The sequence below is a fragment of the Lutra lutra genome, chromosome 3 (genome assembly GCF_902655055.1).
Source record: "Lutra lutra chromosome 3, mLutLut1.2, whole genome shotgun sequence".
NCBI classification, from domain to species: Eukaryota; Metazoa; Chordata; class Mammalia; order Carnivora; family Mustelidae; genus Lutra; species Lutra lutra.
In genome coordinates, this window is record NC_062280.1 from 66,941,880 (window position 1) to 66,955,410 (window position 13,531).

Below are 13,531 nucleotides of genomic sequence, written 5' to 3' on the forward strand. Positions count from 1 at the left end.
TTATTTATTTATTTATTTTAAGGATTTGTACTTACTTATCAGAGAGCACAAGCAGGAGAAGCGGCACACAGAGGGAGAAGTAGGCTCTCCGCTGAGCAAGGAGCCCAGTAGAGGACAGGATCCCAGGATCCTGGGATCATACCTGAGCCAAAGGCAGATGCTTAATCAGTTGAGCCACCCAGGCACCCCTAATTTTTACCTATACTTTTAAATTGTAAAAACAAACTATTTTTAAAGATGCTTTGGAAAAAATCTAATTTTTGTTTAAAGGTCTACATAATCATTAGAATCTGAATGTTCTTTTTTTCCCACATATCTTGATAGGCCTTGTCACATTTTTGCTCTTGTATCGAAGGGGAAAGAAAGTAATTTGGGATCTTGTCAGTATTGAATTTAAATTAGTATCTTTTAGGATATCCTGTGAACCTTTGAGTATTTTTGAAGTCATTTGAGCACCTACCTTTTTTTTTTTTTTTAAAGATTTTATTTATTTATTTGACAGAGAGATCACAAGTAGGCAGAGAGGCAATCAGAGAGAGAGAGAGGAGGAAGCAGGCTCCCCACTGAGCAGAGAGCCCAGATGTGGGGCTCGAACCCAGAACCCTGGGATCATGACCCGAGCCGAAGGCAGAGGCTTAACCCACTGAGCCACCCAGGCGCCCCTGAGCACCTACTTTGTAAGAAGTATTTTCTTTAGGCAACATCTTCAAAAAGATTATTGTTTTGAGAGTTTAAGAGTCTTGTGTTTTTCATCCTTAGGAAATGGACGAGGAGGGGAATCTATTTACGGAGGATTTTTTGAAGGTAAAGATGTTTACATTTAAATTTTATTTTTAATGTTTTCTCTGTTATTTTTCCGTATTGAATCAATAAGATTACTAAACAGCATACTAATATCCAACTGCATTCAGTGAATCTGAAAGTTAATTTTCTTGTGAAAAATTTTATGTGGTAGATTTTCTTATAGAGGTAGGAATTTTTGTATGTTGAGTACATTAATGCACCATGTTATTTGAAGGGTTTCAATGGTCTGTAATAAAATCTTGGAAGTATAGTGCTAGAATGGGAACTTCCATAGCTTAATCTTAATTTTTATTAAAAGAGATTTAGCAGTATTTCATAGTAACAATATCCACATGCTTAGTGGGTAAACTTTCCTATGCACTTTTTAAAAACTCTCTTTAACTTATTAAACTTCGGCTATAATATTTTTTCTCAACTTTTTAAGTTTTCTCTTATTTTTTATTGATGTGAAGATCATTTGAAAGAAATATAAACATAGGAATGTGGAAATAATTTCATATTTCCCATCTTTCACATTAGGGATTAAGTGAAATTTTGTTTCACATTCCACTTGCATTGTTCCCATATTCTAATCCAAGATTGGAAGGCAAGCTACTCTACAATAAATGATGCTGTGGCAGAGATTAAGTTAATGAGTGCCTCTCTGTGTTTAAAATAGTATATGTGCCTTTTTGTGCTCAAAAATGAAACAGATGAAATGTAAAAGAATCCTGTCTGGTTTCTTTCTCCTTCTTTTTAAGGAACATTTTATTTTTTGCTTGAATAATCAAAGCTGTGTTGTTTAAAAAAAAAAATAGACAAATGCAAATGGAAAGGAAGGGGGTTGATAATAGTATTTGGAATTTTAGCAAAGGATTGAAAATTAGAAATATTTTTATCTAAAAAGATGGGAGAGGGAGCTAGTTAATATTTGATTCTCTCTTATTTTAACCTGACTTATCTAAAATTTATCCGGTGCTAAAGAGCACATATGAACAAAAGAAATGAAGCATGAAAATGAAATTTTTCTGGAGGTTATATCAGTAATGTAACTGAAAACTTTGCTTTTCTGTAGATGAGAGTTTTGCTGTTAAACACAACAAAGAATTTCTCTTGTCTATGGCCAACAGAGGGAAGGATACAAATGGTTCACAGTTCTTCATGTAAGTATCTGTGCCATGATCATTTAAAATATCCCTTCTTATGGTGTGTCATTTCTCATTGATCACTAATAAAGGGATCCATAAAGGGGAAAATTTTTGAAGTAAGGAGAACAATGAATTGTTGAAGAGAGTTGAAGAGAGTGGGTTAAGCCTCTGCCTTCGGCTCAGGTCATAATCTCAGGGTCCTGGGATGGAGCCCCACATCAAGCTCTCTGTTCAGCAGGGAGCCTTCTTCTCCCTCTCTCTGCCTACTTGTGATCTTTCTCTGTCAAATAAATAAATAAAATTTTTTAAAAAGAAAGAAAAAGCTGTTCCTTAGAATGGCAGCTAATAAAGGTAAAAGAAATGATAGAAAAGTTGCCATTTTGCATTCATCTCAGTAATAATTGATTAAGAGTTATCTATTTAGAGGGTAAATTTAATAATAGGATATTTATAGAGTATCTCTTTATAAATTACATGATTACAAAGAGTAGAATACAGTTGATCCTTATTATTCAGAGATTCTGTATTTGTGAATTCATGTACTCACAAAAATTTGTTTATAGCCCCAAAGTCCGTATTCTTGATGCTCTCCAATTCTGACCCCCAAAAAATTTTGACCAGAGCTCTTGTCAACAGTACATGTTTTTTTATTATGCCCTGTGGATATATATTTATTCTCCTCTTCGGTAGCCTTGAACTCTCCTACTCTCAAAGGAACTTAATCTGTAAGCACCATATGGATAATTCTAGTGTTTTACTATTCCATATTTGTAACTCCCTTCAACAGTGAGAAACTTGGCTCCCATTATTTCAGAATTTGTACCCATTTGCTGAGTCCTAGAATAGAAAATCCCCATTCTATACTACTGTGAAAAGTAACCTATTCACTAGCGTTACTGTTTATTTATAGCTATTTTTAGTTTTAGATTGAGAGTATGTAGTTAAAATAATTGTTTAAAAGTGACTTGGATTAGTGCATTTTGGTGTGATTCTGTGTGGTTTTGTGACTCAAAATATGTTAGGTTCATTTGTTTATGAGTATATTTTGTTCTCTCACCTGGTTTTGATTTGTTTTTTTTGTTTGTGTTTGTTTGTAAAACATTATGTGATTCAAAAAGAATGCCTCTGAAACTGTCACTCCCACCAAACTCTTCACCCCATTGTCATTCCCCATTTTTTCATCCTCTGTTCCCACCCATCCATTTTAGTAACCAACCTCATTAGATTCTGGTTTATCTTCCTGTACTTTTTTTTTTTTTTTAAGATTTTATTTATTTATTTGGAAGAGAGAGAATGAGTGGTGGCGAGGGATGAGGGGGAGAGAAAGAAAGAGAAGCAGACTCCCTGCTGAACAGGGAGCCTGATGAGGGGCTTGATCCCAGGACCTGGAGATCATAACCTGAGCTGAAAGCAGACGATTAACTGACTGATCCACACAGGCATCCCTTCCTCTATTTTTTTTTTTTAATAAAGATAAGCACAGATAGATATATATTATTTTCCTTTTTTTCTTACACGATAGATAGCATATACTATATACCGTGTTTTGCCTTTTCACTTACCACTATATCCTGGAAATCATTCCATGTCATTACATAGAGATCCTTTTCATTTGTTTTTGCAGCTGCATAATATTTTGTGAATATACTCTGGTTGATTAAACCAGTTGTTGGGGATTTTTCTGATTTTTTAAATGAAAACAATTTATATTGTGTTGGTTGTAGAAAAAATTAGAACACAGGTAATAAGAACATTCCCATCCCCAGGGTATCTTTCTCTGCATTAAAAATGAAAGTAAATGTTGCATACAGGGATGTCTGGGTGGCTCAGTCGGTTAAGTGTCTGCCTTCGGCTCAGGTCATGATTCCAGGGTCCTGGGATAGAGTTTTGCATTGGACTTCTTGCTCAGTGGGGAGCTTGCTTCTCCCTCAGCCTACTGCTCCCCCTGCTTATGCACTCTCTCTCTTTCCTTGACAAATAAATAAAATCCTAAATAAATAAATGTTGCATATACTCTATAATCAACTTTTGGATGCAGTATAAATCTCTGCAGAGCACTAAGTATTAACATTTTTAATAACTATATGTGACTCCATTGTTTGGATGTATTATGCTTTATTTACCTAATTTTTAAACATTTGACTCGCTTCTTTGTTCTAACTGTTGCAGTGAACATTGTTATATCTGTTTGATGCATTTTTAATTATTTTACATAAACTGCTAGGAGTTCACTTAATGAAATATTTATACTTTTTTTTTTCTAAGATTTTATTTATTTGAGAGAGAGAACACAACCAGAGAGGAGGGACAGAAGTAGAGGGAGAAGGGGGCTTGATCCCAGAATCCTGGGATCATGACCCAAGCCAGTCAGATGGTTAACCATTTAAGCCACCCAGGCACCCCTGTTTGTGCATTTTTAAGCCTTTGCAGGTTTATTGCTACTGGACTCTGGTATCAGCAGTATGCAAAGTTCCACTGTCACCAGAGTCTCAACAACACTTAGTATTATCATTCGTTTTCCTTTTTCTTTTCTTTTTTTTTTCTTTTTAAGAAAAATCCTTCCTGTGCTAACCAAAATCTCTCTGTTAAGTTTATGTAATCTTTCATGTATATTTTCAGAACCTTCCCTCTATATGTTGATTTTTCCTTATCTCTTAATTTCTAGGTAGCCCTTCTTTAATTTGTGTGTTATTGTTTTTAAAGGAGAAAAACATCAGTTTTTAATCTTAAATTATTTTTTATTGTGGCAATGCATATGATATAAAATTTGCTGTTTTAACCATTTTTAAGTGTGTAATTGTATTAATTATATTCACAATACTGGAGCTGTTACCACTGTATCCAAAACTATTTCATTGTCCCAGAAATTAACCCATTTCTTTTTACCCTCAGCCCCTGGTAACCTCTATTTTCTATCTATGTGCATTTGCCTATTCTAGAGAAATAAGCAGAACCGTACAATATTTGTCCTTCTGTGTCACGCTTATTTCATTTAGCGTGTTTTCAAGGTTCAGCCATGTTGTTGCATGTATCAGAACTTTTTCCTTTTTATGGCTGAATATCACTCCATTATATGTACATACCATGTTTAGTTTATCCATATGCATCTGTTGGTGGACATTTGGGTTGTTTCCACTTATTGGCTATTACGAAGAGTGCTGCAGCAAACATTGGCATACCCATATTTGTGTGAGTCCCTTCTCAATTTTAGGTGTATACCAAGAAGTGGAATTGCCGAATCCTATGGTAATTCTGTAGTTTGTTTTGTGAGGAGCCACTGAACTGTTTTCCACATCATTTTACATTCCTATCCACACTCTACAAGAGTTCTAGTTTTTGTACTCCTCGTCAGTACCTTTTTTTTTTTAAAATAACCAATCTGGGAATGACCATGAAAATAGAGTATTGGTTTAGGGGTTACAAGTAAATTCTAGAGGGCAAGTGAACTTGGCAAATGTATCTGTGAAGCAAAGATTGACTAAATCTAAATGCAAATTGTATATATACATTGAATGTAAATATGTAATACAAATACATATATACACATAGGTTTTTATATCTCTAGATGGTTTAAGCAGGTTCAGTTGAGCATAGCTGTTAGAGTCAGAAAACAATAATAGGTTGGTTGTAAAAGTAAGACGATCTTTTAAAAATACATTTACATGTTTGAATTTTTTTCATTAGTATTGTGTGGGCTTCAACCAAAGCTTAGCTTAAATTGTTCCTTCTTCCAAACTCCCAATGACTTTCTTGATGATTCTTTAAAATAATAAATGAGGGGCTCCTAGGTGGCTCAGTGGGTTAAAGCCTTTGCCTTTGGCTCAGGTCATGATTCCAGGGTCCTGGGTTTGAGCCCCACATCAGGCTCTCTGCTCAGCAGGGAGCCTGCTTCCCTTCCTCTCTCTGCCTGCCTTCTTGTGGTCTCTGTCAAAAAATAAATAAAATCTTTAAAAAAATAATAATAATAAATGATATACAATGCTCATCTTCAGTCGTTACAGCAGTATGTCTTCATAGCTACTCAAATACCAGTCTTCTTAACTATAGAGCTTTAAGCAATGTATGGAGTGGAAAAAAGAATTTTAAAATATTATTCATTTGTTGGACTTTTTGCTTACTTTGAGTTTGGTCCAAAGTTTTCTGTTGTTTTTTTTTTAAAGATTTTATTTATTTGACAGGGAGAGAGAGAGAGTGCGCTACAAGCAGGGAGAATGACATTGCGGGAGAAGCAGGACCCTGGGATCATGACCTGAGCCAAAGGCAGGTGCTTAACCAGCTGAGCCATCCAGGCATCCTGAGTTTGGTCCAAAGTTTTAATCCAGATCTCTTTCTTCATTGTGAAGTTTCCTTGTTTATCAGGGCTAAAAAATTCAAAAGTCCTCAGGTCTTAGGCAAGTAAAATAAGCAAATAAAGCCTGTTGGGACAAGAACCTAAACTATTAATCCATGTATTGAAAAGACAAGGATAATCAGCCTGACCCATTATTGCCACATGCTAGGTGCCACACCTTCCAGCTTTCCAAAAAAGGTCTGAAATCTGGACTTTTATGTGAAAGTATCCAAAATTTTGAATCTTGGCAACTAATTGAAAATTTTATAAACACCATAAGGACCGTTTCTTTCCTGGTCCAACAGAACATGTGTGAGGACCTTCTAAATATTATCCATAGGGAGTACGTTTCAAAACCCCCTAGTGGATGCTTGAAACTGCAAATAAAGTTTAGTTTATAAGTTAGGTATAGTAAGAGATTAACAACAGTAGTAATAAAATAAAGTAATTATGCTAATACACTGTAACAAAGGTTACATGAATGTGGTCGCTGTGAAAATATCTTTACTCATCCTTCTTGAGATGATGTGAGATGATAAAATGCCTACCTGATGAAATGAAGTGAGGTGAAGGGTTCCTATGTGGCACAGTTGATTAAGCGTCTGCTTTCAGCTCAAGTCATGATTCTGGGGTCCGGGGATTGAGCCCCATGTCAGGCTCCCTGCTAAGCGGGACACCTGCTTCTCCCTCTCCCTTGGCCTGCCGCTCCCCCTGCATGGGCTCTTTCTATCTGTCAAATAAATAAAATCTTTAGAAAAAATGAGATGAGGTGACTAACAGGCATTGTGACATAGTATTAGGCTACTATTGAACTGACAGTATGTGAAGAGGATTGTTTGCTTCTGGACTGCGATTGACTGCAGTTGACTATAGGTGACTGAAACAGTGGAAAGCAAAACCATGGATAAGGGGGTGACCTATGCTTTAACTGTTTAAAATGTTAAGGTTGAAAAGCACTATAATTTTACATTTAAACCTATAAGCTGGTAGAATCTTTTGATAAATTATGGTCTGTCCATACAATAGAACATTGTACAACTGTAGAACTTCATACACCTATGAATATTCAGTAAGAATCCAGTCACATGCAAGAAACATAGATGGATAGAAATGACACCAAAATGTCAACTTTAATTACATGTAAGTTTTCAACAATGAGTAGGTATTCATTTTATGATCAGAATAAGTTTTTGAAAATAGATTATGTAAAAGGCATCTTGCATTATTTATTCTACTTAAGGTTCATGGAATAAGATTCTATTATGTTAAAATAGCATATGATTCTTTGCAACTTTGTTTCCAATGCAGTTATTTTCTTTTCCTTTTTAGAGATGCTAACTTTGTTTTTCTCTGACTTTGTTTTTATTCTTCTATCTGATGACTTCCAAAGAACAACGAAGCCAACTCCTCATTTAGATGGGTAAAGATTATTTTTATTTTTTTGACCATTTTAAATTAATGTTAAAATTAAAAGCTGTTATTTGATCATCTTACAATTGACTGTTTAGGCATCATGTTGTTTTTGGGCAAGTGATATCTGGTCAAGAAGTTGTGAGAGAGATAGAAAACCAGAAAACAGATGCAGCCAGCAAACCATTTGCTGAGGTGCGGATACTCAGTTGTGGAGAGCTAATTCCTAAATCTAAAGGTAAGAAAACAAGTACATACTTCTGGTAATTCTTATGCATACAAAATGAGCAGAGACATTCTAAATAGTTGGCATGAAATTTATACTAATGTGAATATAATTATCAGGCATTTTTGTTTTTTAAATGTATTTTATCTTTATACTTTGTTCATTTACCATGGAATCACTTAACTTTCTCGGTACTTATTGTAATTTATCCTTCCACTTTGTTTTGTTTTTTTTGATGGTAGTTGTCTAAATAGCATGGTAAATAAATACTCTTCTAGAGAAAGACACAGTGAAGGGGAAGATAACAATTGAAGAGAATAACATAGACTACGAAACTGGGGAATAGATTATTTTCCCTTCATGCACTCCTGAGATTCAGAAGCACCTGGCATTTTTGAGAAACTTCTTAGACCAGAACTTTTGAAGTTAACATGACCAGTAGTTTGATATGATACTATCTGAATGGTAAGAACCTTGTTTTAAGTGAGTATTTTAAGTGTTTATATTTGTGAAATACGTAACTGCTACCATTTATTACAGATACTGGGTCTCTTATTCTAAAAATACAGGGTGAGATTACCTGTGGAGAAAACAATAAAATAATAAATGGACTCTGTTCTGCCCATTCTAACTAGTCTAGGAAATAATAATACCAGTACTTAGTTTTTCATGTTTAACAAATGTGAGAGTCATCTATAATTTTTTGTGATCCTCACATCAGCCCGGTAGTATTTCCCCCATTTTACAGGTGAAGATGGTTGGAAGATTAAATTGTTTACCACATCAGGGAGCTAAGCTTCAAACCTAAGCTTGCTGGCTCCAGATTTAGAACTTTTTTCTATTATGTATTGCTAATGCATTAAAGTCTTCAACAAATCCCTTTCAGAATTGCCGTAAGTAGAACATTCTGTTCTCAAGTTTTAGGTATACTAATTTCTTTGTATCATTTAGAAATATACACATTTGTTTTAATTTAAAAAGACCAGAGATTGTCATAGAGAAGACTTATTTTTAATTTTCTGTTTCTGTATTCCACTTTGGTTCAGATGATTTCATTTTCTTCTCTGTCATATCAAGTATGTACCTTGTAAACCATTGCAGGAGTATGCTGCAGCTCATAATGGGAGTGTTTATATAACTTCTTGGTGTTCATGAGCCTGGCTGTCTGTCTATATGTACAAACAACATGTATAATATATGCCTTGTGTTTGTGAGGATCCAGTAAAGAATGAGGTATTACTGAATAACTTATTTTTTTAGAAAATTAAAAACTAAAAAGCAATCTGTGATGTTTGCAAGTTTTGGACCCTGGTACAGATACTTATTTCTTCAGAGTGTTGTTAGTACAATTGGAACATTTTTGTTTAAGGCATTATTTCTTCCCATATGATCTAGGAAATCTTTATCTTTTATTCTTTTTTTTTCTTGTAGTTTGTACTCTGTAAGATCTCTTGTGTTAGGATCTATTCTCTGCTTATAAAAGTTAAGGATACTGTCATTTATATATTTAGAAAGAAGTTGAGGTAATTAAAAAATATACCTTTTAAACCATAAGCAGTTATCATAGATTCTCTAATAAATTTGGTGTAAAGATTCTTTTGATAATAAAATGTCAGTGTTTGAATATGTGCTGAAAGAGAAAGTGAATGACGGTCACTATATGTTGTTATTTATGTCTCAAATCTTTTAGATGTATTTTCACTTAATAGAGATGAATGCTAATTTTGCCTATGCCATTATGACCAGGAAGTTGTGCCAAAAGTTGATGTAGTATCCTACTGTGCTAAGGAAGCATACCTTGCCCTTATCATTCTCAGCAGTTGGGGGGGTGGCAGGGGGCATACATTTGGCCCTTTATTAGTGTCTGCCCAGGAGTTCCTGAAAAGGTCAGATTTGTTTTGAGCCATAGCTTCCATTCCTACTCTGTTCTGGACCATACTGTGGAAATATGAAAAGATCTTTATATTCGAGGTCACACAGTTTGGAACCTGTTACCCTACAGTCCTTTAGTTACCATTCAGAATATTGGTTAGAATGGATTTTGTCATGGCTCTACATAATCTTTTTTTTTAGGTAGAGCCATATCTCACATCCAGTTTATAAATTGATGGCCTCCTTACAGTTTTAAATTGGAAACAGTCAAAGTTTTATGCAACATGGTGGTGTTCATCATCATTACATTTAAAACCTTGTTTGAGAGATTTACACCCCAGTTTAAAAAGAAGTAAATACAGAATCTTTCTTTTCTTTTTCTAACTTCCTGAAAGAAAACAAAAAGACTTCTGAAGAATTCTGACTGTCTGGGCCCACCTGTATATTGTCTTGGTGAGTCTGGGCAATCTTCTTGGGCCTTTCTCCCTTTGCTGTTGCAAGATTGGAAATTCTGCTTTTTGTAGCTAGTTGGATGTGCCTGAGAAGGTTCACAGTCAAGAAGAACCTTCCAAAAGATGCAGAAATGGAACACTGGAAGCTAATAAAAACTGCGTTTTTGTAGAGACTGTCATGGGGCAGAGTGGAGGATAGAACACAGACCACCAAAGAATGAAACCACTACCTCAGTCAAGGTGCTTACTAGTTTTTCACGAGTTGGCAGGACCTCAGGTCATGGTCTTTTGAGAGCTTGCTGGAGTTGTTTAAATAGAGGTCTGTGTACCTTGACCATGCAACAAGAGAGGGGGCCGTTGCTACATTACAGAAACACAAGTGCTGAGTTGGGGCAACATGACAATAAATAGTTATATGAGCAGAAATTCTGCATATATGTGGTAGGAAACATTGCCTGACAATATACAAAGAACAGAGCAAGGGAAGCAGCTAGTGAATCTTGTACTCAGTAGATGGTAAAGAATACAGAGACTCATTTGTATAGCAACAGGATCCCTCCCATTCATTGCCCTTAACGTGGAATTGGGGGCAGTGGTGATGGCCCTTTTCCTGAAAAATAATGGGATATTAAACTTAGCAAGTGTTAGATGAGACCAGTAATATGAAATGAAAATATCTAATGGAGACCTATTTTAGTAGTTCTGTTCTTTAATTTCTCTTCTGTTCTTGAATTGTATTTGATGGTGCCCTAGAAATGTACTTGAATACAAAGGTTTCACATGAAATTCATTGACGAAAAATCTATAGATGTTAAATAAAAATCAATAAGGCAGCATTTTTTTTTTACCTGAGATTTTTAGAAGCAAAATGTTCTGGAGCTTGTTTTATTTGTTTTTGTTTTTGTTTTACCTTAATATCATACTAGTAGAGTCAAGACCTAATTAATAAGATTACACTACACCCTAACCTCGCCCCCAAAATGGTTTGTGAATAGGTTTGGGAAGTTTTTTTTCCTGATGATAAGAAAACTACATAATCTAAAAAAATTATCCAGATATGGCCCCAAAGTTGAAAGTGTTATTACTCTTTGTAATTCCTTTTCATCTATTATGATTTTTATCTTGCCTTGTCATTTTGCTTCGAGTAGTGTTTAATTTGACCTTAAGAATACTTACATGTTTGTTACAGATACTTTGGAACAGATTGTTAAGTGGTTAGGCAAGTATAGGAGGATTTTTTGCAGGATCAAAACCATTGTTGTCCAACTTGGAAGTTTTAAAATATCTACAATTTTTAACTTTCTATTATTATTTTTTAAGATTTTATTTGAGAGAGAGTGTGAGCGAGAGTGAACACGAGTCAGGGGCAATGGGAGAGGGAGAAGCAGACTCTCCATTAAGCAGGGACCCTAACTCCAGGCTCGATCCCAGGACCCCAGGATCATGAACTCAGCTGAAGGAATCTGCCTAACCAACTGAGCCACCCAGACACCCCAGTATCTACTATTTATTTATTTATTTATTTATAAGATTTTATTTATTTATTTGACAGAAATCACAAGTAGGCAGAGAGGCAGGCAGAGAGAGAGAGGAGGAAGCAGGCTCCCCGCTGAGCAGAGAGCCCGATGCGGGGCTCGATTCCAGGACCCTGAGATCATGACCTGAGACGAAGGCAGAGGCTTTAACCCACTGAGCTATGCAGGCGCCCCTTGATTGATTATAATTCAGTGTAATTAACATACAGTATTCTCTTAGTTTCAAATGTATAATATAGTGCTCAACAATTCTATACATTACTCAGTGCTCATCATAAGTGTATTTTTAATTCTTTTCACCTATTTGACCCATCCCACTCCCAACCCCCACCCTACACATACACTCTGGTAACCATCAGTTCTCTGTTTAAAAGGAGATGTGTTTTTTTTTTTAATAATTTTTTTAAAATATTTTATTTATTTATTCGACACAGATATCACAAGTAGGCAGAGAGGCAGGCAGAGAGAGAAAAGGGGAAGCAGGCTCCCCGGTGAGCAGAGAGCCCGATGTGGGGCTCAATCCCAGGAACCCAGGATCATGACTTGAGCTGAAGGCAGAGGCCCAACCCACTGAGCCACCCAGGTGCCCCAGGAGATGGTTTTTTATTTGTCTCTTTCTTGTTCATTTGTTTTGTTTCTTAAATTCCACAAGAGTGAAATCATACGGTATTTGTCTTTCACTGACTGAATTATTTTACTTAGTATTATGCCCGAGATCTATCTGTGTTGTTGCGAATGACAGATTTCATTCTTTTTTATGGCTGAGTAAGACTCCATTCCATATATGCCACATTTTTGTCCATTCATCTGTCAGTGGACACTTGGGCTGCTTCCATAATTTCACTGTTTGAAATAATGCTTCAATAAACAGGGTTTTATATATCTTTTCAAATTAGAGCTTTTGTATTTTGGCAGTAAATACCCAGTAGTGGAATTACTGGGTCATGTGATAATCCTATTTTTAATTTTTTGAGGAACCTGCATACTGCTTTCCAGAGTAGCTGCAACAGTTTGCATTCTCACCATCATTGCATGAGGTTTCTTTTTTCTCCACATACTCACCAACACTTGCTTCTTGTGTTTTTGATTTTAGTCATTTTGACAGATCTGAAGTAATACTTCATTGTGTTTTTTTTCTTTATTAGCTTATCTTTTGTCACAGTATTCATTTTATTATAATCTGCTATCAACATTACATCAGGATTTCAGTGTAACTTCTCCCAAAGATGATCAGTCAGTCCATACTTCGTTGTGGTTTTGTTTTGCATTTCCTTGATAATGAGTGATGTTGGGCATCTTTTCATGTGTCTTAGCCATCTGGATGTCTTCTTTGGAGAAATGTCTATTCATGTCTTCTGCCCAATTTTAATTGGACTCTTTGGGTTTTTTGGTGTTGAGTTGTGTAAGTTCTCTATATATTTTGGAAACTAACCCTTCATTGGATATGTCATTTGCAAAATACCTTTTCCCATTCAGTTGGTTGTCTTCTTTTTTTTTTTTTTAAGATTTTATTTATTTATTTGACAGAGAGATACAGCAAGAGAGGGAACACAAGCAGGAGGAGTGGGAGAGGGAGAAGCAGACTTCCTGCTGAGCTGAGAGCCCGATGTGGGGCTCGGTGCCAGGACCCTGGGATCATGACCTGAGCCTAAGGCAGACGCTTAACTGTCTGAGCCACCCAGGCGCCCCAGTTAATTGTCTTTTAGTTTTGTTGATTGTTTCTTTTCTGTGCAGGAGCTTTATATTTTGATGTAGTCTCAGTAGTTTTTGTTTTT

The 13,531-nt window shown here is 35.6% G+C and overlaps 1 protein-coding gene across 3 annotated transcripts in view; it reads left to right on the plus strand.

Annotated features, from left to right (window-relative positions):
- The window catches only part of PPIG (peptidylprolyl isomerase G), a 50,995-nt gene that overhangs the window by 15,753 nt on the left and 21,711 nt on the right, over positions 1 to 13,531 (plus strand). For all 3 annotated transcript variants that reach the window (XM_047722088.1, XM_047722090.1, XM_047722089.1), the window contains 4 exons: positions 760 to 804; positions 1,859 to 1,946; positions 7,652 to 7,681; positions 7,770 to 7,909. In XM_047722088.1, the coding sequence (XP_047578044.1) occupies positions 760 to 804; positions 1,859 to 1,946; positions 7,652 to 7,681; positions 7,770 to 7,909 (303 nt within the window). The remainder of the gene's footprint in view (positions 1 to 759; positions 805 to 1,858; positions 1,947 to 7,651; positions 7,682 to 7,769; positions 7,910 to 13,531) is intronic.